The sequence below is a fragment of the Trachinotus anak genome, unplaced genomic scaffold (genome assembly GCF_046630095.1).
Source record: "Trachinotus anak isolate AG129_WGS33_773 ecotype Australia unplaced genomic scaffold, CSIRO_AGI_Tana_v1 ptg000025l, whole genome shotgun sequence".
In the NCBI taxonomy this organism is placed as follows: Eukaryota; Metazoa; Chordata; class Actinopteri; order Carangiformes; family Carangidae; genus Trachinotus; species Trachinotus anak.
This window is the reverse complement of record NW_027273876.1, coordinates 6,477,191-6,502,781: the sequence shown is the minus strand read 5'-3', so window position 1 is coordinate 6,502,781 and position 25,591 is coordinate 6,477,191. Positions and strand designations below refer to the sequence as shown.

General features: G+C 44.2%; 2 protein-coding genes across 3 annotated transcripts; both read right to left on the bottom strand.

Moving 5' to 3' along the window:
* Nucleotides 1-450: 450 nt before the first annotated feature.
* Nucleotides 451-9,525, bottom strand: myoz1b (myozenin 1b). Of its 2 annotated transcripts, none has more exons than XM_071462339.1 (6): nucleotides 9,394-9,525; nucleotides 6,840-6,926; nucleotides 2,479-2,645; nucleotides 2,321-2,390; nucleotides 2,006-2,192; nucleotides 451-1,117 (listed from the first exon to the last, which is right to left on the bottom strand). In XM_071462339.1, exons 2-6 carry the CDS (start codon nucleotides 6,922-6,924, stop codon nucleotides 883-885), a joined length of 744 nt encoding a protein of 247 aa, XP_071318440.1. In that variant the 5' UTR covers nucleotides 6,925-6,926; nucleotides 9,394-9,525; the 3' UTR covers nucleotides 451-882. The 2 variants fall into 2 exon arrangements, with proteins under 2 accessions (XP_071318440.1, XP_071318441.1); XM_071462340.1 differs by having other exon boundaries at nucleotides 2,321-2,387.
* Nucleotides 9,526-12,149: 2,624 nt separating this feature from the next.
* Nucleotides 12,150-24,132, bottom strand: LOC139608500 (synaptopodin 2-like protein). The gene is made up of 5 exons (XM_071462335.1): nucleotides 23,911-24,132; nucleotides 20,654-20,805; nucleotides 20,277-20,552; nucleotides 19,788-20,176; nucleotides 12,150-15,783 (listed from the first exon to the last, which is right to left on the bottom strand). Exons 1-5 carry the CDS (start codon nucleotides 24,010-24,012, stop codon nucleotides 13,022-13,024), a joined length of 3,681 nt encoding a protein of 1,226 aa, XP_071318436.1. The 5' UTR covers nucleotides 24,013-24,132; the 3' UTR covers nucleotides 12,150-13,021.
* Between the last annotated feature and the right edge of the window lie 1,459 nt (nucleotides 24,133-25,591).

Here is a 25,591-nt window from a genome sequence, read left to right as displayed (position 1 = left end):
ACATCAACTTTGCAGTTAAACTATAGATTTTTTTTATCACTCTTAGCTACTTGGGCTGACTCATCTTGCATTTTTGCCTTCATTTGACACTACATCACTCCATAGGGGTGGGAAAGAGGAGAGGGTGATGATTTGCAGTGACATGAGTCACAACTGGATTCGGAGCAGAAATGTTGCTGTCATATGGCACATCATTCAGCCACTCAACCGCCAGGGTTACCCTACAGACATACGACGGCAGCTTTTTGAACAGGTGGTTGAATATTAAGGGCATGCTGTAACCTTTGGGAAGCCTTGAATGGTATTTGGCAACTGTGCAAACTCCGTCCACTGAAGACTGTGGTTGAAAGCTACAGAAAGAACTACAAAGTGGATGATTTAAAAATATATGTATATATATATCTCATAATCAGACATTTCCTCAGGACTAGCACATCAGACGCAGTCGGATATTCTGTAAAGGGGAACTTTATTGCATAAATACATCGTTTTAAGAGTGCAGAGTGCGTGTCTGTTTCTGTTCACACAGGTCTCACATTAGCTGACAGAATGCAAAATCATAGTAAGACTCATTCATAGTGGAGGATGCAAAGGTAGGAAAGCACACAGGAGACCAGGGGAGATACTTTGTCCTTTTCCATCAAGTCATTTTTACATAGTTTTTGTTCATTTCATTATGTCCATGCAATTAAAGTACATTTCAACATGTGTTCGTGGGAGCCTCAGCAGTTCTAACAGTGCTTATGTTGTCAGTGTATGTGGTGTAATTTATGATGTGCCTAATGCTCTCGTGTGTGTGTGTGTGTGTGTGTTTATGTGATCTAGTGCATGTACTTGTAATGTGTTTGTGTGTCAGGCTACATGTTCTGTCTGCACCCATGTTCACAGGTCATCTGTCTCTCCATCGAAGGGGATGTTGTCCACGTCTATGTGGATGTTTGAGTTGTCCTCACTGCAGACCCAGCCGATGGGTGTGCGGTTGAACGAGGGGCGTGAACGGATGTCGGCCTGCAGGTTGGGCACAGGCTCCGGCTCCTCGGTGGCACCAATGATCTCTGGGAGCTCGAAGGTCAGCATCTTGGATGCCTTGTCATGGCCACCAAATGGCAGCGCCGTCCTGGGGAAGAAACAGGGAAAAACATCAGGATGAGCTGTACAGTGCAGCACAATAACGTTCAGCTTTCACATTTTGTCACAAGAACAAATGACAAATCAACACATTGCATTCAATGATCTTCCACGAATTATCACAAAATAAAGTAACATGTGAAACACAAAGTGAACCACCAAGAGACACAAAACAAGAGATGCAAAACGACCATGAAGAGATACAAGACAATTGCAAAGAGACACAAAATGACTTCAGAGAGACACAAAACCTCCACAGACACAAAACAACCACAAAGAGATACAAGACAAGTACAAAGGGACACAAATCGACCACCAAAACCATCTCTGTGTCATATTTGGGTCTCTGCGAGTCTGAGAGCTCTGGTTCACCTGCAAAATGTTCCTGAAGTCATTCTGTGTCTCTTTCAGTGTGTGCGTCTTCCTCCTGTGTAGGAGGGGTGGGGCTTTTACATATCTGAGCCAGGGGCCTGTTGTCTCCTAATCAGCCCGTGGCTGGCTGTTTATTGCTCATTCAGACCCATTAGTAATTATGATTAAGATAATTACATCTGGAGCATGATGGAGCAAATGTTGTGTCAGCGGTGGGCTAAGTGTAATAGTAGATTTCTAAATGTGAGCGATGTGGTACAGTATGTTTGGTGTGTATCACTGCTGGGTAAAAGCCACAGAAACAGCTTTTACTGCTGATGAAACAGCAAATCGCTGGTTGCCATCGTGATGTGGGTTATATGAGAGTAGCTGAGGCCGATGCTGCAGTTACAGGCCCGACACTATAACCACATTATCAGTCTAACGATAGTTGTGTTATTTAGTGTCTTCACAGAAGACCAGTATCATCTGAACACAGTTATACGGTCGCTGTGTGTGTGTGCACCTGTTGAAGCTCTTGTACTGAGGCATTTCTGCGTGGATCTGGATGGGTCCCGGCATGGCGGCCTTCATGGTGGCTGTCAGCTCCTCGTTGCCCTTCATGGCCCGTTCCCATGGCGATACGTAGGTGCGCACATACTCCTGCCTCCTCCTCTCCTTCTCTGCCTCCTCATCCACTGTCTCCTCCACCACTGAGACACACACAGGGACAGGCAGGAAACAAGGGGAGGCCAGACAGATTAAGTGTAAGATGTTAACAGACAGAAAGCAGCTTAAACACTGAAAAGAAGCAGAAATATATATATATCTGTGACCCCACCCTCTTCTTTTGCCATCTCAGGCTTTGGTGGAACAGGGGGAGGGGACATCAGCAGGTTCTGGAGGTTCTGCTGGAAGACATAAAAGGAAGATAAAGTCTGATCAGTACGCGTATACACACACACACACACATGCACCTCTTCTCTTCCTCACTCTCACCATGTTCTCGTTGGTCACGATGAACTTTTCAACTCTCTGCTGCCTCATCCTGAACATCTTGGAGCCCCTGTTCGTGAGCAGGGAGAGCTCCTCCAGCATCACGTCCTTGGGCGTCTTGATCTTGGTGCCCAGGTCGAGCTCGGTGGCCTCGGGGTCTGACTCATCATCTGACAGGAGGATGAAGGAAGAGGAGGAAGAGGAAGTCAAAATGAATGGTAGGAGTTGTCACAGTTTATCCATATGTTGAGGAAAGATGCAGTGTAACTGTGGTATAAAGAGCACTGAATAAAAAAGCTGAAAACAGATGGTTTTCTTGTTTTTGGTTGTTTATAATAAGAGCATCTATCCATATAGAGAATACTGTACGCGTCTTAGATACCACATCCTTAATCAATATAATATACCATGAATTTCAAGACAGATTTAAGATTTCTGTCATTACTGTCCCTAGCCCTAACCTACTTCAAAAGTTAAAAAAAAAAAGTCTTAATCCAACTAAAATGCTAAACATAATCACTCCATCCCTGTTTCAAGCACCGTTCAGTATTTCATTAAAAAAAGTACTTTAAAGAAATTAAATGCAAAATAATCATAATATAAAATATGATATAGAATAAATTAGTTTCTGTAAAAATACAGATTTGCTGGAAATTTCAGGCATAGGTTTTGAGAATTGGATGAGAAGACTGATAACACTCTCTGCCAAATATGAAGCTTCAGTCAGGAGACCGTTAGTTTAGCTTTGCAGGATTACTGGAGACAGTGGGAAACAGCTAGCTTGACTCTGTCCAGAGGGGGAAATCCACCTATCAGCACCTCTAAAGCTCACGAGCTAACACATTGGTTCTTGTGGACAAAAACTGAAGTGTAAAAATGACAAGATGTGGTTCTACACTGAGTTTATACCAAGGTAAGCATATTGAATGGATGTGAATGTTATTGATCTTCTCATCTCACTGCCTGCAAGTAAGAAAATTAATAGTATTTTTTGTAAAATGTTGAACTATTCCTTTAAAAAAAAACTGCAACATTAAAAGATATTTTTAACATTTTCTCATGAACTACTTGAACAAAATAAACCCGGCTCATGATTCCCACAATGATCTCTCGCTGTGCAGATGAGTAATTTGTGAGCATTTTTTTTAAATTAACATTAAACATTTGATTAAAAATCATAGATTCAGAGGATGGTGCAGCCTTGGCGGAGGCACTGCACTCTCGCAGCTGCGCTCTCTCTTGTCAGCTACACCCATTTACCAAATTAAAAGGTGGGTTTACAATCCAAAACATGTCTGATATTGAATCCGGGATGTATAAGACTGTAAAAGGTATAATTCTATCCTCTGGCTTTCATATCATACTTGTGGTGATGAATTACAGTTGTGTGAAACCTGTTGTGGTGTTAGAAGATGTGTGTGTGGGGGATACCAGGGGAGGTGTGGGCGTTACTAGGCCAAAGCAATATAAGAAAAGGGGCACTGGGGAATGTCACAACAGGTTTTCTGGTAGAACTGTTTATGGAGGGAAATCCTTATAACACACTGCCCCTCTCTCCTCCTCCTCCTCTCTTGCAGTGATGGAGAGATCTGATGGATTTTACTGCTCCACAGAGCTCCTCATAAAACACTCTTCTCGTCCACCTCATACACTCTGATATCACTCATAACACCTGGAGTCCAGCCATAAACCAACACACACGCACACACACTTGCACGAACACATCTATAAAGCGAGGAGTTGGCATTGCAATGCTGCGGAGAGCTGTTAGCGGTACCTCATAAATCAGACTTGTGCAAGTGGGTGTGTATGTAGTGTGTGTGTGTGTGTGTGTGTGTGTGTGAGAGAGAGAGAGAATAATTGAGGCTGCTGAGCGGAGCGAACTCTCCCATGGGGATATTGATTAGGGTGTTAATTCAGAGGAATGTGAAACTAGAGCTGGCTGCTGACTGGGAGGAAAGTGGACAGACTGACAGAGGCAGGGGGTGGACAGATGGACGACATACAGAGGGGCAGAGGCATGGGACAAACTGTCGGAACGACACAGTAGCGGGGATGATGGATAGATGAGTGGGCATTAACTGGAGCAAAAATAAGGGATAAGCAGGATAAGCTCCTGAGTGACTGGCTGACTGAAAACAAACTGCTGGAAAGATACAGATGTGGCTACAGATGTGACAGCAGAAGGAGAAGTGGAGGAAACAGCAAAGGATGCAAATAGGGAAAGACATCAACAGATTGTTCAATGACAGACATAAGCACGTGCACAGACACAGACACACAGGAAGCAGATTGCGTGCTCAGAGATTGGCAGAGCGTATATTGCTGGTGTTTTAAAAAGTGTTATGCAACAAGTAAATACCAGTTTTGATTCTCTGATAGAAAAACACAACATATTAAAACAAGAGGCTACAGCCATGCTAACAGCTCTTTACTGCTTTTGAGCTGAATGCTAATCACAGGACACAGTTAAAGACAAACTGAAATTTGAGATGATGGTGGTGATCGATGAAAAGCTAGATGACAAAAGATATTAGAATTCATTCTATGGGAACCAATAAAAGAACTGTAATAGTAATCTATTATGTTGTCATATGACTACATTACAGGTTCTACATTCAAAACCTTACTATTAACGGCATATTGTACCCAGTGTCAAAACTTGAACTGCTAATTATGCAGAAAAGTGGCCCCCCAGAGTGATCTACGATACATTATTTTGTAATATTGTAATAATGTGCAGGAAGAATTTTAATATAGCAGCTGGTCAAAGAGGAGCTTCTAATCACATCATATACACTTTAATAGTGTATATGTAGGGGGCCAAGTGTTTTGGTGGTAAATGTTGTTTGACAAGAGCTTCAGCCACTGTTGCATTTACGAGACAAGAGGTTATAATACACCCTCTGAGGGAAGGTTGGGGGCTACAGTGAGCTGCTAACAGAAAGTGACAGGGCGGGGTTAGCTGGTTAGCATGCTAAGCGAAGTAGAGGAAAAGAGGTGATAGAGACAAGAGTTAACATTGGTGTTGCTTTTCAGTGCTGGAGACAGCTCTCCAGATGCTGAACTCACAATATCTCTTCTAGACTGGCAAGTAAACAACAGGTATTGCTAATGTTGGCTATGTAGCAAAACTTACAAATAGCTCCTGTAATATTATGATTGGAAATTAATATAGAGTCATGATATGTTTATACATATAAAAATTTAATCTGCGTTGTGTCACATTAAATGTATTTAAGTAAAAGGTATAATTTCCATCTGAAATACAGAAAGTAGTAAAAAGTATCAGAAAATTTAAATACCCAAGTAAAGTACAAGATCCTTGAGTAAATGTACTCAGTTACTTTCCACTGCTGAGTGTGCTTTTTATGGCTGTACCATCTCCTTTTATAGAAATATTGCAAATGCCAACTGCATCACTGTGTACATATTTCCCTAAAATTCAGCCTGGCACGTCTGCTAAGTTTAAAAAAAAAAACTTTAAGATCTCCACTAGAAATAAAATTACCGTTCTTTGAGTTTGAACATTGTTCAGCTGCACGGCAAGAGTTTGAACAGATGGACCCACTGGTGGGTCTGGCAGAGTGTTTCTGGTGGGTCTTTTCCTACAGTAAATCTCACAGGCAGTGACTTTTAGAAAATAAATAAAGGATGAATTTAGTGTTTAGCATGAGCACCTATTGCCAATGTAACTGAACAAAGAGAAGAGCACCATTGTAAAGTAAAGTGAAAATCAGACCTAAAACAATGATATACAAACACTACAGTGATAACATAATTAACTTCTGAAATATTGTTCACGTAACTATATACTGTAAATTCCATTTTGAAGTTGAGAGTTAAATACTTAGTTGTGAGCTATTTGCCACATTTCTGCAAGTTGCACTGATTCCAGTTTCAGTTTACACACAGCATCAAATAAATATGGTGGAATCACAGTCTGGTATTTTGTGTTGCCTGTAATGGTGACAGATTTGTTGCTGCTCTGCCATCTGATAATGAGCTGCGGCCCTCCAGGAGATGCCACATGGATGTCAGATATTGTGTTACTGCTTGCAACTAGTGTGTGTGTGTGTGTGTTCTCATTTAATTGTAATATCATAAGACCACATGCAACGATTTACACTCATGCGGCTCAACTTACAGACACAGATTGTGCAGAGAGCAGACACCAGAGAGCAGAACGTGACATTTACTGGGCTGGATAATCAGATCACAGGGGAGAAAAAGGAAGGTCTTCCAGGAAGGATGGATGATGAAGAAGTCCGGCAAAATGCTTCACGTTTACATGCTGTGTGTGAATGTGGATGCTATTGGAGTGTGTGTGTGTGTGTGTGTGTGTGTGTGTGTGTGTGTTTTACCATTCTGGCTGACGTTGGACAGGTCAGTGATGATCTTACTGGCCTTCTTCCTCTTGTTAGGGGGGGCAGGAGTTGTGAGAGGCATGGCTGCAGGACAGAACAGAGAGATGATGCCTTCATCCTCATCATCATCATTATCATCATCAACCATTCATATGTTCTATGGTAGAAATTCAGCTTTTTTTACACTGAGCAAACAAAATACTCTGACACAGTCTAAAAAACATCAATGATTCTTAAGTCAAAATCCACTTAGTGGCTTTTTCCAGAGCTTTCAAATGCATCTCAGACAATTTCATCCCAGTTAAGATTTTTTTTTTAATCAAATTACTATAGAACATGAAGGGTCAAATTTAAAGCTACACAAAAATAATTTTACATTCATAAGGGATCAAATGACTATTTTATACACCCACAAAGAATTGTCACCCAACTCTGCAGTTCTCCTTTAGCGCTACAGAGCATTTTTGCATCTCTCAGCTCAGTGTCTTGGTTTTACAACCCACAACTTTACTCTTTCAGTCAGTTCAGTGTTTTCTCTGTACACTACCTGCCCAGAGCCACACAGACCAAACCGACAAAGTTAGCACCAAGTTGGTAGAGGAGCATTTAGCAGCAAAAGAGACAGGTGTTTCTCTCAGGAGTCGGTGGAGACCAAAAACAGAGCTAACAGGAGAGTGACTATTAGATTTACATTTGTCAGGTGACAGGTAACATAACTCCATATGTTGTTTCATACAGTACGTGCCACAACATAATTATATAATATACATTTTATGTATGTAATGTGTAGTGTCTTCCCAAGAAACACAGCAGTGTCACTGGTTTCAGCAAGACCCTCATGTTTAAATTAAGTAAAAAAGACTTGGTCCTGAATCCAGCTTCACTTTAAGGTGTTTTTGGACATTTTTGAAACACTAAGTCACAATAAATACATCATGTCACAATCATGTGTCACATTGTCAATGGCTTAAACACCAAATACACTGGGTTAACTCTATTTGTGACAAATAAAATGCATTTTAAATTTCCAACACAGCACTTTGCTCAGAATTTGACTTTAGACGTGTTCTATCAGTAAACTGAGTTCAATTGATCACATACTGGAAGAGCGGTTAATCAGATATTTAGAATTATTCCCTAAATGCTAATTTGGTCTGTCTGGTGTCTGGCAGAGGGAGCAGAGACAAAATTAGCAACAAGACACTGACAGGCAGTGAAATGTGATACAACAAAAGTGTGATACCTATCCATAGAAATTTAAGAAGAAGGAATAAATTGATTTCCAGGATATATTGGTGTGTGACGAAGCTGCTCATTGGTTCCCAAATGGCAGGAAGCTCCTGCAGGAACATCGCTGGGTTCCCTAATTAAGTTAAGCAGACTTTTTATCATAGTGTATAGCCCCCACATGCCCTAGAGGACACTAATTCCCGGTGGCAGCTCATGTCGCTCTTGACTAACCACTCAGATGGGAGCTGGCGGTATGTCGCTGTCTATTGCATAGGTCAAAAGCAATTATGTAAGGCCGGAGGTGAGTCCCAGTACAAGAGAAAAAGCTGGAGAGCTCGTCTACAGGGAGACAGTTAATGTAATTGCTTTTCATCCGCTGTAATTGAAGCTCATTTCCTAGCCGGGGATTCGGTCCTGTGTGAGCTATTTTTACGAACCCATGTTCAATACCTCAGCAATGAGCGGGACATACATACAAACGCACCAGCACACACACACACGCACTCACATAGATAGTGTGAGTCAGTAGCTGGAGTTACAGGTGTTTTGGGGTGTTCTGGGAAATGCAAGATGGAGAGAAGTGGCTTCGCCGATGGCGACTACAAGGAGCTGTGTGCAAGGGCCTGGGTCCTGTTACTGCCTCTCTGAGTGAAGAGGCGCTCCTGTCCCCCCACAACCAGCCTGTTTTAGCTCCAGATAAATCTCGAGGGGACAGCTGGGAAGGAAGGGCATCAGTAAGCACATTCCCAAATGCACACATACATCCATCCCCGAGGACTAAAAACTCCACCGCACAGGGCCACATTCCTCACCTACCACAGTGTTAGGTAAGAAGTGGTAGAAGAAGGGGGAATTCATCCACCATCTGGCTCTCATGACTCAGATTTGGTTTAATTTATATTCAAATTAATTATTTATTCAAGAAATTGTCAATCCGTAATGTAACTGTCAGACTATATGTGATATAGTGTGAATTCAAAAGTTGTTCTTGAACAATTACTGTGACTTCGATCAAAGCAAACACCCCATTCTGCAACATTAGGATGAGCATCTGCCTCTGGTTTCCTCATTCATTAATTCATCTATCACAGAGGCCTCCAAAGGCCACAAACAGGGGGCTTCTCCTGCAGCCAAAATCTACGGACCTCAGGAATCACATTCATCTGATAACTGGCTCCTTGTACTTGAAGAAGATACAGAATTATTTGACAACGTGGTGACCATCGGTACAAGATAATCCTCAAACACTCAAGGCATGTGTGAGGGATTTGTCTGAGTTTCATCCGCACCGTCGCACACGTTCAGTTCCCAGCTGTCTTACCTAAGGCCCGGGTATCCACAGGTCGGACACAGGTCCCAGAAGGTCCCAGAAAAGGTGTGGAAGAGGAATATAGATCCCCAGGTAGATTTGTGTCCCACAGGTTGTGTGGTACTGCCTGCCCTCCTCTTCGCCCTAGAGAGAGTGAAACCTTATCAGCAGGGCTGCTGCAGTGCTATGGAGTGGGCCTGGGGGGTGGGAGGGTGGGGTGGGGTGAATTGAGTAGGGGGGCAAAGTGGGAGGTGGGTGTGGTGTTTGGAGTTCAGAAGTTGATAGGATGAATAATAATAGCAAAATGCAGGTAAATTAACTTTATTCATCACCTTTATTTGTAAAAAAAAAAAAAGAAAAAAAACAGACAGGCGAACCTGAAAATGGAGAGATGAAGGCGACAATTGTGTTTTTGTTCCATTTATCTGCCTCTTCACTTCCAACACAGACGAATAACAGACTTACTTCCAGTGTAGATGAATAACTTGTGACTTATTTGAAAATGAGAAATACCTCATGTGAATAAGATTTACACATGTTTACATATGTAGAATTCAAGTTCACCTGGAAAATTACTGTTGTAAAGGTGTCAGATATGACAGCTCATTACAGAAGATAATACGCACTGAAATCAGTTTCGATGAAACTATGGGCTCACAACCAAGAACAAACAACCAACCTGGTTGTTCCTTTTTCTTGCAGAGCTACTGATATGTTGACTGAGCTGCAGTTCATGTGCAAGCTTCTCTGAAACTGGGGGGCACTGGGTTAATATTCCCTTGAAAGTTGTTCCAAAGTCACTTCTGAGCTTCACCCTCACCTTTGATAAAACCAGAAGAGCTGTGTATTTCTATTGTTGGCTGAAAGTCGTCAGTTTCAGTGAAATGATGCAAGGATTGGCCTGAAGATTGTTGTGAATTCCTCCTGTTCATGACGCACAGACGCTCTTGTCCCCAACGATCCAGCTGCCAGGGAACATGACAAACAACACAAGAGAACAGACAACATCTTTCCAGCAGTTACCTTCTTCCCCTGTCTCTTGGTTTGTATGAGCCTGAGGGCGTTTTTGCTTTTGTTGCTGTGCTTCCTTCCCCCTCTCGCAGTCTCTTTGTACATCCTCCTGCACCTGGCAAACCTTGGGAAATGATTAGCAGCTTCATTCCTGGTTCGTTTCTGGCAGCGGTTACACCTGTATCCGGCTGTCAGTCAGTTCCTCATCTGTCTTGTGCTTTTAACTTTCAACCAAGTTTGTCAGGTATTCGATCATAAAGCGAAGTGTCAGGTGAAAATTTGAATTTGATGAAATGCTAAGTGATGATTCGTCCTGTGGACGACATGAATGTCTGCACCAAATTTCCTGACAAGCCGTCCAATCCAACCACATTGTCACGGTGATGCTAGAGTCAAGGAATCTGACTCCATGGGTGTAGGTTTATTGTCAAGCTCATGGCTCTGTAAAAATTACCTATGAATTTAACAATGAATCAGAAAATAATTTAAAAAAAATAACGACCCTAAAATAATCAGACAAAACGAGACTGAGGATGGCCACTATTTGTGCGTGATCTGACCTGCCCCTAAACCCTGACCCTTGATCCCAAACACTCGCATCTGTTGACCCAGAAAGACGGCGTAAGGAAAGATCCTCTCTGGCTGAGCAGTGAGAGGAGACAGGATGTACGAGGTAGCAATTCCCCTCCACCCACAATCACATTGTAAAAAAGCCATTAGAATTAAGAGTTTAGCACCGGGCCAAATAGCTGGAGATTATCGGTTCCAAAAATAGGTGAAATGAGCTGTGTGTGTGTGGTGCAGTTGAGTGAGAGAGGAATTATCAGAGATGGAGAGAGACCAAAAGAGGAGAATGGCAGAATTCATTTGGTAATATGGCCAAGAGTTAAAAGAGCCACTTCAGTCATTACTGTAAGTGCAGCTACAGCTTTTATGTGTTTCTAAAATCCAGTGACCTAGTTTGTAGAAAAAATGCCACAAACTGGGGGACTTTTTGTGTGTGTGTGTGTGTGTGTGTTGTACCGTCCACTACCACAGCAGCTAAGCTTACCAGTGGACCTGAATAGAACTAAAGTTAGCTGCTAAAGTTAGCCCCGTCTGTCACTGGATCCCAGTCAAGGGTCAAAGGTTAGATCCCTTTCTGTGGGCACGGTTGGGTTTCACAGCTCCGAACCCATCAGTTGGCTCAGTTGATCCATCAGTCGTTAAACTGCTCTGAAATGTAGGCCAACAATACAACCACAACGTTTTCAACTACACTGATCAGATGTTGTAAAATAGAAGAATTAGCAAAGAGATGTATATACTTGAATTTTTTTTTTCTCTGGATCACTAAACACACTGTGTTTATAGCTAGGATGTAGACTTAAAGATACAAAAAGATAGGATATAAAGTGAAAACCATATATATTTTCCCCAACAGATTTGTACTACTGTTACTGACATTTTACCAATGTAAAATGTGCCGTGGGACAAGGAAGGACAGCATAAACTGTGTCTGAATCTCAAATCCTACAGTGCCTCCATGTGGTGAAAGTTAAAAAAAAAAAAACATTTTCTTCGTGCCCAAACTATCGCTTTTGAAGACTGTTCTTTAAATCCTGAGAGAACAATTAAGCTGTTATTCTAGTCACCAAATGCCTGAATGAGAGAAAAGGGTAAAAAAAAAAAAAAAAAAAAAAACTATTGGGAGAGGGGAGATACTGGGAGCCGGTGGTGACGTGGGTGACAGAGGAAGAAACAGAGTGACAGCTGAGGTGAGTCATGTCTATTTTTATTCAGCTGCATGTTCCTGTGTAAAAGAATCACAGCTAAACAGACACGTTTATAACTCTCTTGTTCCATATCAGCAGATCAGAAATCAAGTCTACTGTAAGAGGCTTTCCCCCCCCTCTTCGTTACAGCTGTGAAAAACTACAGAAAACAAAAGCACACACTGCTGCAGAGTGCAACTAAAAAAAAAAGTCACTCAGAATCATCAAACACAAATCCTTAGACTATATGTTACAAAGGGGGATTTCTTAGTACTTCAACTTTTCTGTTATGATATTGTGGGATGGCAACAGGTACTACAGGATGTTTACAGGTTGTGAAGCTATAGGTCAAATCTCATCAGACATTGTTTCTATAATGTCACTTCATCAGTGCCTTTTCATCTTTTTCCCCATCTTCAACTCTATCTCTCTTACAACAGTCTTGTCTTTTCACATCCTCTGTTCTTCTTTTTTATGTTTAAACTTAATTCTTGAATCGTTCAATACAATATTTACACAACTTTATTTTCCCAGCATCTCTTCCTGTCCTTTCAATCTGCAGTTGTTCTCCATTTTTTTTAACCTTTCTCAGGTTTCCACACCACATTTCCTTTGCAAAACACAGTGTTCCCTTTAACAATAAGCAAATGCATTGGATAAAGCAGCAAACCAGATTAAATGTTAGTGATAAAATGTGCTACATATGTGGCTGATCCAAGCAGATCTTGTGATAAAATGTGGCTGATAAAACCCCAAGCTGCAGCCTTGAATAACAATATTACAACTCTAAAAACACATGGAGTTTAAAAAAAGAAAAAAAAGTGGCTCTCTGTTCCCAGAGAGCCCTGGTTTCTTATGTCCACATGAGAATCTGTTTAGTGCATAGTGGATCCAGGGCGCCACACACAAGGTTGTAGACCCAGGTTGGAAGTGCTGAATCTGGGCCTGGGTACCCTGGTGGGAGTGCTGCTGGTTGCCGGCTGAGAGGCACCAGTGGGACCCAGGGGGCTCAGATCTGGAGCACTCTTAAATGCTCTGTTGGCCTGTGCGGTGTTGGGGGCCTGAAGATGGGAGAAAGTAGGGGGCTGGACTGGGTTTGGAGCAGAAGCAGAGGAGAAGGTGGGGAGATGAGGAAGCAGGGCATTAGGGGCAGGAGGAACTGGGGGAGAGAGAGGGGCTGTGGCCCACTGAGGTTGGTAAGGTTGGGGTTGGGGCTGATAGGGTTGGTAGGGGGCAGGAGTAATTGTGGGTGGAGGAGATGTGGCATCAGAGTGCCACAGCGGTTCTCCAAGTGTTGTAGCTGATCGAGGGACGAGGACTTTGAGGGCAGGCCCTGTGGCTGTCGGAGGAGGCGTGGAGAAGCGCTTCACCTCATATACTCGTGCTGTTTTCTGAGGACCACCTGTCATTCCTCGCTGCTGTTGCTGCTGCTGCTGCTGCTTGTAGGTGGAGGTGTCCTGGGGAACCCCGCCCCCATAGCTGAACAGGGAGGAGTTCAGCTGGTAGGGCTGGTGGCTCATAATGTCCACAGCCTTCATGCCCCCCTTCTGTCCCTTAGATCCAGCTGGCCCAGACTTTTTCACTTCAGGCTTCTTCTGGGCCTTCAGAGGGCAGGAGGGGGAGAGGAGGGGGTTGTAGTTGATGGGTGGTGGAGCACGGATGCTGGAGGAGTACTTCCAGGTAGCAGGGAGAGAAGGTGTAGGTGACGGTTCCCTTGTCTGGGCAGGAGAGTAAGGTGTTGCAGCAACAGAAGGGGATCTCTCCACAATGTACCGATCCATCCGGTTTTGTCTGCGGGCAAACAGCTGACCTCCCTTCCCCGCCAGCTGTGGCACCTGAGGGGTTTGCGGTTTGGGAGCTACAGGGGGTGGCCTGGGTCCTCGCTGAGCCTGCATGAAGTTGCAGGCCTCTGCCCCCAGCCTCAGCCAGTCCTCCTCAGGCCCTGACTCATGCCCAGCCTCTCCGCTGGGTGCAACTCCAGATTCAGCACCCGGGGTTCTCCCAAAGCGGTCGTCCATGTTCTGGATTATTGACAGCAAGTCTGGATTTGGAGAAACATCTTTGTTCTGGACTGCACTAAACATTGGCTTCTTGTTGCTACGACGACGGGCATCGTTGAGGATGCCAGTGCGGGCGGCGGGAACAGAGATGCGCTGCTCACGTGTCGCAAGTGAATCAGCAGCAGGAGCCTGGGGAGGTGATGCAGTTGCCATGACAGCATTGTGGCTGGGAGTCACTGCACCTGTCGTGTTGATGTAAGGATGGACGGATGGAGATGGAGGAGGCTGAATGGGAGGAGGAGGATGGCTGGGCTGGACATGGAAGGAGACCTGATTCGGATCAGGGGGATGTGGTGGGGAGATGGGGGGAGCAGAAATGAAGGTGGAGGGAGGTGTGTAAGTAGGAGCAGGAGGAGAGGGAAATGACAGTGGAGCTGGAGGGGAGAAGGGTTGAGCAGGTGATGGACAGACCGCAGGACCTTGAGCTGCAGAAGGAGAGAACGGGGTGGAGGGGGAAGCATGGACGGCAGACTGAGGAGAAAACATGTGTGGGTTTGCAGGGGGCTGGGAGAAAGACAGGGAGGAGGGAGGTGAGAGAGCCGAGGGGGGGGAGTTAACAGAGGGATGAGTGTTGCTGTTGTTATTTCTTGGAGGGATGTACAGAGAGGTGCTAGACACCGCTCTCCTCGCATCCGGCCCTGATGGATGGCGAGTGGGTGAGATAGTCACCATGGAGACAGCTGTCACAGGTTTGGTCGCCATGGTTATGGCTGTGGGTTTGGGTTGGGGAGGGCGAAACATCACTGAGGTCACAGAAGTGTGAGGAGGGGTAGGGCCAGGGGTGAAGGGGCGTGCGGTGCGGTTCAGAACACCTGAACTGGGACTGAAGTTGGCGTTCAGGTGATGGTCTGAGTCTGTGATTGGGCTGGGACTAAGATTAGGGTTAGGACCAGGATTAGAGTTGCCATGTTGCCCGTTTTGACTTGGAAGGGGTGTCTGAGACGGTGGGCTCAGAACAACATTTGCCCGACTAACAGCTACTGACCCCCCATTGGTCAGAGCCACAGCTGGAGGAGACATGTGTGCAGCGTGGTTACTGATTGGCTGCTTCGTGATGCCACTCTCCAGCCTTGAACCCTGATAGGCTGAGTTCTCCAGCCCTGAGACCTCCAACCCTGGGCTTTGTTTGACTGGGGTCACAAGTCCTGGAGTCTGATAGGCTGAGATGTCCAGCCCGGGGCTGTGATTGCTTGTTGGTGTTGTTGGAGTAGTTGGCGTGGTTGACGGGCAGGCAGAGCTTCTCCTGTCCAATACGTCTAGATAACCACTATCCCAAGTGGGATCGAATGATGTTGAGAATCCCTCTTCATCAACTTCTGAGCCACTTAGGATGGAACTTCCTCCTTCCTCCTCTGTCTCTCCTCCTGTCTCACCTTCTGTATCCCCTCCTCTGTCTCCCTCAGCTTTGCCGAAGCAGGTCAGTGTGTACTTCTTGGCCCTCTGCCGGCGTTTCTTGAACATAAGCACCCCTTTGGAGTTGGGGTTAGGGGCATCAGTCAGCAAAGAGGCAATAGAGCGGCATTTAGTTCGGGCTTCTTTGACCTGTTTCTCCACCAAACTCTCCCCACGCTGCAACTCTGCAAGACAGGAAGAGGAAAGAGAGAGAGACCAAAATAAATGCGCTGAAACAGATAAGAAACAAAGGAGAGGACCGGTAATGGGATGTTTGATGAACACATAACAAGGCACAGGCGAGAAATAACGGAAACAAAACAGTGAACAGTGTGATAGCCCTCACTGACTGTGAGCAGAGCTTGATTTATACAGTATTATCACAGTGAGGAGCTGCATTGAGGATTAGCAGTGACAGACAGGAGTGTGTGTTGTGGATTTAGAACAAAGAATTCCTGCTGCTCTCCAGAGTTGAGTCAATGACGCTCCGGGAAGGTTAGATCAGAGTGTCTCTCTTGGACAAATGCTGTTTGTGCGAGTGTGTGCATGTGTGTGTGTGTGTGTGTGTGTGTGTGTGTGTGTGCACGTGTGCATGCCAACATGTGCACATTTGTGCCTCTCTGTTTAGTTCAAGGCTATTTGAGTCTTTTTAGTGTCTTGGCTCACCTCACTACGTAACTATAGTCGGATACTGTCAAGCTTACCAAGTCATAACAAACAATAATCCCAGTAAACTTGTTGTAACTGTTACGAAGTTCACACATTCTTATTTCCGCTAACTAATGCCACCCTCCAAGACTTGATATAACAAGGCTCAAAGGAGAGAAGTCCTCTACAACCATGCTAGCATTATGCGAGGCCTAAATGCTGATACATCTCAGCTCTAAATGCAAACAACAGCTGAGGCTGGTCAGAATGACGCTGGTTTTGTGGGTATTTGGTCATAAACCAAACTCTTACACAAATTAAGATTCTGATGGTGCTAGAGGAAAGATTAAGGGATCACCAAAGTTATTACGATCCATCCTGAGGGGGACATGACTGAAAATCTTACAGCGATCCATCCAATAGCTGTCATGCTATTGTCATGTCAATACAAAACAAAAATGTCAACCAGCTGGTAGCAGTTGTGGAAAATTGAGCGGATCACCAAAGTCATTAGGATTCACCCCCTGGGGACCATGAATGTCTGTTAGAATTTTTATTCTAATCCACCCAGTAGCTGTGGAGATATTACTGTCTGCACCTAGAGATAGACATTGGTGTCAACAGAGCCAAACTGCAAGCATGGCTAAAAATAACAATAAATACTTAATAACTTTGGTCATAATTTGTCACTTTTGCATTATGTGTCTGACCCATAGTAAGTAAAATAGCTTCACCGAGTTGATAAAACATCAGCTTATGTAATTTGTCTATAAACCACAAAATGAGATGCACAGCCACAGGTAGAGTGACCAACTCGTCCTCACATCAGAATAATTTCAACACCAGGATCATCAGTCAAGTCCGTTGAGTATAACAATGACAAATAACATTGATTCTTTGGTGTTGACATGACACAAAAATGAGGTAACTCCTCTTAATCTGAAATAGAAAACACTGATGTGCATCTCCTCTAATGTGACAGAAACCTGCATGGAAGTGAAAGTTACGTGCACATACCTGCGTACACAGTGTGTGGGACTGTGTGTCCACCTGCGTCTGAACCTGAGAGAGATGTGAGGTCCCTCATCTCACAATCTGTGATTGTGCGTGCGCGTCCTTAACCTCCCTCAGACCCTCCCACACACACCCTCGCAGTGTTCGGTTCTGCTCTGAGTGGGGAGCCGTTCGGTCTCTGTCTTCCAGCTCTTCTCTCAGGGCACAGCCCATGTAAAGACCTTTGTCTCCGTCCAGCAACCCAAACCAACACATGATGTCAACCCCCTATTCCTGTCTGTCTGACAGGCATCAAACACCTGTCCAGTCTCTGTCTCACACACACACACACACACACACACGGACAGGAAGACCCCTCACCAGCAGTGTCATTGAGTGTGTGTATATGTGTGTGTTTGTGTGTGTATGAGTTCATAAAGCCAATTATAGGTTATAGAGGGAAGTGCGGTCATAACTCTTTGCTGATGTGCCGTTCTCTGCTGATGACACCTCATACCTAACAACCAATGCACACACAGACACACAACTCAGCAGCAGCAGAACTAACAATCCCACATCCAAAGCCCAAAGGCAATGTTTGTGTGTGACTTTCTGTGTGTGTCTGTGTGTAATGTGAGAAAGGGCAGGTCCCTGGACACCTCAGTCATCATTCATTCTATAGTAAAGCCCCAACGTAAGTCATTTAGACTTTCAGCTTCTTGTACCAGAGGACAGATCCCTCATTACTGCAACGGTCACTCATATCACAGGTCAGCTACTCAGTGTGAGCAGCTGTGATCACAAGTGCCCTGTTGAGATAAGTTAACCAGACAAGGTCAATACGACTGTATGAGTTTAAAGAAATGGGTCAAAACACACTGATTTGCTTTCTTGATGAGTTAGATGATAGGATTGAAACGTAGTCCTTCATAAAACGACTAATGCTAATGCGCTTCACTTTTTGTACAGATTAAAGACATTAGATATAACATGTTTAATAGTGAGCTTTAATTACTAGATTTGTCATTAGATTTGTTACCTTTGGACCGAGCCAGGCTAGCTGTTTCCCCCTGTTCCCAGTCTTAGATTATAAACTAATTTCCTCCAGATTATAGCTGCATAGTAACGCTACAGTTAGAACAGTGGTATCAGTCTTCCCAGCTAACTCTAAAACAAATGAGCATATTCCCCAACTATTGCTTTAAAATGACACCTCGGTATACGACAGTAATTATTTTCATCCAATGGTTCCCAAGTATTTTAGCTTGTGGCCCCTTAATGCAAAGCAATGTCTATTTGCGACCTCTTGCTGAAATGTAACCTTATTAAGATAAATCTATAAATTATTTTAAAAGAAACAAGCAAAAAAATTATAATTTCTCTTATTTTCTTACCCAGTAATCATCTAAGATCCGTCTCACAAACCTTTGTCCTCTATTTTTCAGTTGGGTCGATTTATAGTTTGACCTATTAAATGTCAGAAAGTATTGAAAATTGCTTCCCAGACCCACAGGGGACGGCCAACCATCAAAAACCCCAAAATATTCACTTTTCAATTATATAAATGAGAGAAAAGCAGCAAATCTTCACATTAGAGAAGCTGGAACATGACAATGTTTGTCATTTCTCTTGTTAGATGATTAATTATCTCTTGACTGACTAAACAGTGAATCAGTTAATAGTTGCAGCGCTGGAGTCATTGACATTTCACTGACGTAAACCTTACTGTGCACACCCGACACGCAACCACAGAATCACGCACACTCATACACCACATATTCAGCTGTGTGGCCTGTGGGCCTAAGTCAGAGATGCGTCCAATCTGTCAATCAGAAGTTTCAGTGCCTATAAATACAGTCAGTGAGGCAAATACCCAGAATACTGACAGAAGAGATGCTGTTTCAAGGGACGGAGAAGGGGTGGGGGCAGCAGGGGGGGGGCTTCCTCTGTAAGTATCTGGTATATCTCACCCTATCACCACCAGCCTGTAAATGTAAGCTCCAGTTACACAATACAACCACTAGAGGGCAATCTAGCTGAGGATTTGAGCCAAACTGCAGAGGAGGCATTTTGGAGACACCAGGGGGATATTTGGAATTTAAATGAAAAAGCAGAAACACTATGGTCAAGAAGAAATAGCTGCATTAGCATGAGAAACTAGAGATCTTCCTGATTTTGGTTTCATATCCTTAAACTTGATGGATGCAACTCATCAGATACAACTGAACAAACTCACACCTCCAGTATCCAGACTGTAATTTTTTGATGGGTGTAATTGATAAAAATATCTGTGGCTTACTGTGAAGGACTCCAATTAGCTTTGTAATATCAGTTATATATTATTTTTATGATATCTGGAACAATTACCATACCCAAATAAGATCACAGTAGCTTCTACTGTTTCTGAATGGTGCCATTTCTTCTGAACTAGGACAATGTATGTTTGTATGTAAGAATTTATTCCCATTTCTTGTTATCTCTGGTTTTAGTTTTTAAAACTCTAATACCTTTATGTGTGCTGTAGTTTTTTATGAAGATATATACTCACTGGCTTGCCGTGCTTTGTCCATGTAGGTGGTGGATAGCTCATCACTGACAGGGGTCTGCTGTGGTCCCACCATGGGTACCAGCTGTTTACTGGAGCCCAACATCAGCGCCTCTTTTGCCCGTTCAGGAGACACCAGGGGTGGGCAGGTCAACCCAATGCAGCCCCCCGCCTCCTGGAAGCCGCTGTCACCTTCTCCCTCCGCTTCCACCAACCCCTGATCAGGGGTCGGGGTGAGGGTGTGAGGGGTCAGAGTGTGTGGGGTGTGTGCTGGAGTGATCCACTCTGTCTGGAGGGGCTGGTAGATTAGCTCTCTGCGAGGGACGCCCACAAGACACTGGCCATCCCACTGCCCCTGCGTGGAAACCCCTGCATCTGTGGCGCTCTCATACCTGAGGTCAATGAGAGAACGCAGCAGAGATTGTCATTATCAGCGTGATGTTTCAGCTTTTTAGAAAAACTGATAAAAGATTTCAGGTCTCTGTCTCTTACCCACTCATCTCTGAGGTCTCCTCCTCTTCTTGGTTGTCATAGCGAGCAGGTGAGCGCGCATGAGGAGGTGTGCGGCGCTGGCGGCGGTGAGTGTGCGACTGTGTGTCTGCGTCACTGTCTGTTTCTCCGTAGTAGGCCTCACTGTCTGGGGGGGAGGTGATGCCTCTGGGACAGTGGGGAGGCAAGGGCCCCGCGGGGGGAGACAGGACCCTCATGGAGGAGCGGGGCGATGCAGAGCGACCAGAGTAAGATGAGGAGTGGAATCCAGAGGGGGCCCTGGAAACATACAGAATGAAAAAGGTGTGTCAGTTAGTATCACGCGGATTCATGTAACAGCTGAACTGTACACGTGTGTGTCTGTAAGTCAGCGCTCCGACCTTTTAACCCTCAGGCTGAGTGTCGCACTCTGTGCATCTATGAGGCTCATGGCCTGAGCATGACTGAGCTCTGCACACATATGGTCGTCAATGGCAACCAGCTCATCATGCTCCTTGAGTCCAGCTCGGCAGGCTTTGCTGCGCCTGCGTACCTGCAGAGAGGGAAGAGGTTAATAACACATTAATACATAAAAGCACAGTTAATACACTTATTTGACAAAACATTGTCCAGTTTCCCACCTAATCTTCACCTTCCATTTCCTGTTTAACTCTTTAGACCAGTGGCTCCAAGCCTTTTGGGCCTGTGACCTCTTTTAACAATCTCCTTCCTGAGAAGTCTTGTTATCACCTGGTATTGTTCAGACTCCTTGTTGTAGTATCCATCCCTCAATCAATAATTGGCTGAAAGCAACCAATACACTGCTCTGGTTTTCTGCACACCATGAAAGAAATGCTATAATCGCATCATCGCTACACACAGTGATTTAAAATGCCATGAAAAACACATTTTCTTAATCAGATTCTATCTATGAGTGATGGGGGTCGTGTTTGAACAGTTTTATACACAGTGTTTAACATGAGATGTGCTTTTTCTCTGTGCTCTCCTCACTGGTTTTAAGTACGGCTGTCATGATATCAGATTGTCACTACAAGATTATCATGGCCACAAAATGATGAATCATGATGACGATATTATCACGATATCCTAAGAAAATTTGCCAAAAATGTATTGTGTTTTTTTTGGCAAATGAATTAGACTCCAATACAAGTGCAGGGGGCGGAGAGAAAGTCTGTAACCACAACAGCACAAACACGTACAAAAAGAACACTTAGTGAAAAGGCAACCAGATGATCTGACGTAACAAAATTATCATATGTGTATTATTAACACAATATCAATATTTAATTTATTGATCACAGTTATCACGGTTATTGTCAATGCTGGTATATCCCTGTTAGTTTGAAGAGGGCAGGTCTCAACAGGAAGATGATGTCTCTGTGCACAAATAAGGATTTAGCAACATTGAATCAGACCACTGTCAGTCAGATGTGATCAAACCACACCCACATTGTCCTGATATAAACAACATTTTGGGATTTTATTCTAAACTTTAACTTCAATTTAAAAAAAAGTTCTGCGACTTGTTGAACAGTGCTCAGGCAGCTCTCCTCCGCTGGCAGCTCTCACTGTCCCTGTGTCAGAATAACCCATGAAGTCATGCAGCTGTTCCTGGAGGTCGCTGAGAGATGATGTCATAGGACCCTTCAGGAAGTATGACTGTGGGGGGTGGGTGGGTGATAGATGGGAAAGATGGGAAGTATTCTTGTCCACTAGATTTCAGTCTCCTCTAAAAGAAGAAGATAAGGCCCCTCCCCCTCTCTCTCCTGACACTAATACGAACACCTTATCGCTGCTGAAGGTAAAAAATGTTGAGTGTGTTCTAGCACCTACTTCAACTCTAAAGAGGACACAGTATTTCCCTTTATCAGTGTCTCTTGACCCAATAATCCCATCTCACCGTCACACGAACACATGCAAGGACAAGCTGCTGTATCTATCTCCTACTCCTACGAATGTACACACACATGTACACACACACACACACACACACAGCACAAGTGAACATCACGACAGAGGGGCCCTGAACAGCTGCATCACTACTCTGGACCAAGGGGCATGCCTGTCATTCAGCATATGTTCCTTACATACCCAAAATAAAACCTAGCAGGAAAATCAACCACATTCCTCGGCAGATGAAGGAAGACAGGAGCCAGTGTGATACGTGAAAAAAAAAATTAATTATGTTTAAACTCTTCAGGAGACAGAGAAATCTAAGTGTGAGTGTGTGTGGTTCTGTGTGTGTTTGTGTGTGAACAAGAGGCTATTTTCCATGTTCAGCCTCCAGCTCCTCTTAAATGAGCTATTCTGATCCTCCAGTTGGAGCTCCATTCCCAACCAGGCTTATCTGAGGTATGCCCAACCCCACACACACACACACACACACACACACACAAACAACAGGTTACACACAAACACACACCAACAAGAGGAAAAACACGCTGATCAAACCCTCATTAAAGGTGACCTTATCTGTATGAAAATCCTTGATAAAGACAGGCCTTTGGCACCAGAGCCACCCTGCCTCCATCTTGGATCAGAGGTTATGACAGATATGAGCGACTGGCCAACTTTTAACATCAGTGAGAGCCAGGTCACATTCCTCCTCTCCAGAATAGCTTTTCTTATTACAGACAACATTCTGGTCTGTCAGCAAATATAAACGCAGACATGAAAAGACTTTAGAGAAACCAAACTGGGATAAAAAAAAAAAAAAGAATATTAATGGGCTTAAATTGATCTCATGAATATGTGGAAATGACATATCTTTGTAGAAGCATTCATGTGCACAACTACAGATGAGTACAAACGCAATGTCAGTGTAACACGCATGCAAACACACGTACTGTACATTCACCTATTTGATAGAAACTTGTGCTAATCTTGAGTACTGTATGATTTGCTGTCAGGATGCAGGACTGAAACCCGAGCCATGATCAACCCCCAAACATGTTCACGCTGTTCTCTGACCCGCAAACCAAATTCGATCACAGCAGGGGACGGAGAAATTGAGGCTGTGGCCAATTGAATGTAGGAAAACTGTACTGTCTAAAATTGTAAATATTACCTAAAAGATGCTGCTGCTTGAAGCATGGTCAGAGCTACTCAAGTAACAGAAAGTGGCACTTTTTGGGGTGATAATTACTTGAATACACAAGTTTAATATGAAAAGACATCCTGATCGATATCCTAATTATAAGCTTTTAAGTATGACTTTGTCCATCATTCATCCTCTTCTAAAACTAGTTGAAAACAAACAACAAAAGAGAGTAGAGTGTATGAACAAAAGTACAAGTATGTGAAGTAGGTTGACTGACAAGAGTACTTGTATTTAATCATTTTACAGCCCTGGACAATCCTCCAATTACCAGCAATGTTAATGACACCAGTGCAATGAGCGACTGATTTATTTTTTATGATTTTATTTCGACTATAAAGTTTCTGGCAAAAGGTGGAATTACAAACATAGTGAACCACAAGACTGACAACCGAGGCCTCAGACCTCAATTAACAGCTGCAGTCTCTATTAAACCCATCTGCTCATGTTACCACCGAGGCAATAAGTCCTGTCTGCAACATACTGCACACACACATATACAAATATATATAAATATATACAGTATAGGCTCCACTATACCTTGGCCACCTGTAGAGGCTTTTGCTGCTCTGCTCCTCCCTGCAGCCTGAAGCCCCACGGGGCTCCTCCTGAGAGGGAGACCACTATCTCCTCCGCCACCATCCCAGCTCACAGCCTGCTGTGTGTGTGAGGGTGTATGAGTCGCTCTCCCCTTCTTCGGTTCCTCGAACTCTGCGAGGATCAATGAGTGCGCGTGAGGCTTCTGTCTCTCTGTGACCACGGCAAAGTCACTCCACCCACGAGGAGACAGGAGGTGGCTGGCTTTCATCTGCTTACACTGGAATGCTGTGTCGGGGGGGGGGGCACTCGGGAGGGTGAGAAGGGGCAAAAGCGTGTGGTGTGTGTATGTGTATCCATCCTCCCTTGTATTCAACACTTGCCTTGTCACTCTCAAGTACTCTGTACAGGAGGGGATGCTTGCTGATATACCCTCCCAAAATAACCACCAGCACCACTCCCTCTTCAACCCCCCCAGCTCAGCCAGCCTGGACAGAAGCCGGGGCTCACAGATTTGTCTTCATCTATCCTCAGTACCCCGACCTTACAGCACAGAGAGGGGGTGAGAGGAGGAAATATTTTAGGAATTTCAGGTGCTTTACTGTCTGTACATTTCATCAGCTTCAGAGTGGGTGCTACAGGGAGCTATACTCCGATGGCCCCCCAGGTAATATAACTTCTGGGCAAGCCCTTCTGCAGTGTTGGACAAGGAGCTGAATACTGGCTCTCAGGCTGCTGTGCATCAGCTTCAGCACCTCTGACTTTGCAGGAAAAAGGCAAGGGATCACAGAATTTAGGTAGCCAAAACGACTTGGCCCACCTGGTCAAACTCATGCCAGATTTGTGATGAAAGAGCGCATTGGAATAATTTCAAATTTAGGCTGATTCCCAATGAGATTCTGGCTCAAATTCTCATGAACGGGAAGTGATTCTCAGCCCAAATAGCGTCACGTTTGCTCCCCGCGATTGGAGACAAATCTGGCAGTCATATATTGGCATGAGCTGGCTTACATTTGGTGGCGCTGGAAGACAGCCGCATGTGCTGACACTTTGGCACAATTGACCCGATTCAGATGGCTACCTCTTGTCACATTATTATTATTTGATAGATGACTGGGAGTATCAACACAGTCCTAATGGCTCTCAGCCTGGGGGAAACGTAAAGGAGCCAAGAACGCTTTGTTTCCATGGCAAAACTTGTGTGAAAACAAACACATTCCCCCCACCTGCCTTTGCTTGGTACTCGTTAAAAAATGACCATCTCAAAAGATAGAGGAAAAAGTGCACATTTTAAAGTCACCTTCTTCTCCTTCCTCCTTTTAATTGTGGGTGGCTACCCCAGTTTATCTAAAACTGAGTAATTTAATACTTAATTCCCCCTTATTTCTGAGGTGAGTCTTTCAGAAGCGTGCTCCTAAGGCACTGACATAATACGTGACCTGCTGACATCTCTTTTTGACAATGTGCACTCAGACCAGATGGATGTTAGATGTAATGTTTTATTTAATCTTGTGTGTCCCAATCTCAGCCTTGATCTCACAGTGCCCACTTCCGTCTGAACTGCATAAAGATGTTGCCCTATTTTTGCCTATTTGCCTGCCCTAGTTATCCCAGTCACTCTATGTTGCCAGTCTTCCTTATTATTCCTCATGCCTCTGCTGGGCTAAATGAAATTTGCATGGTG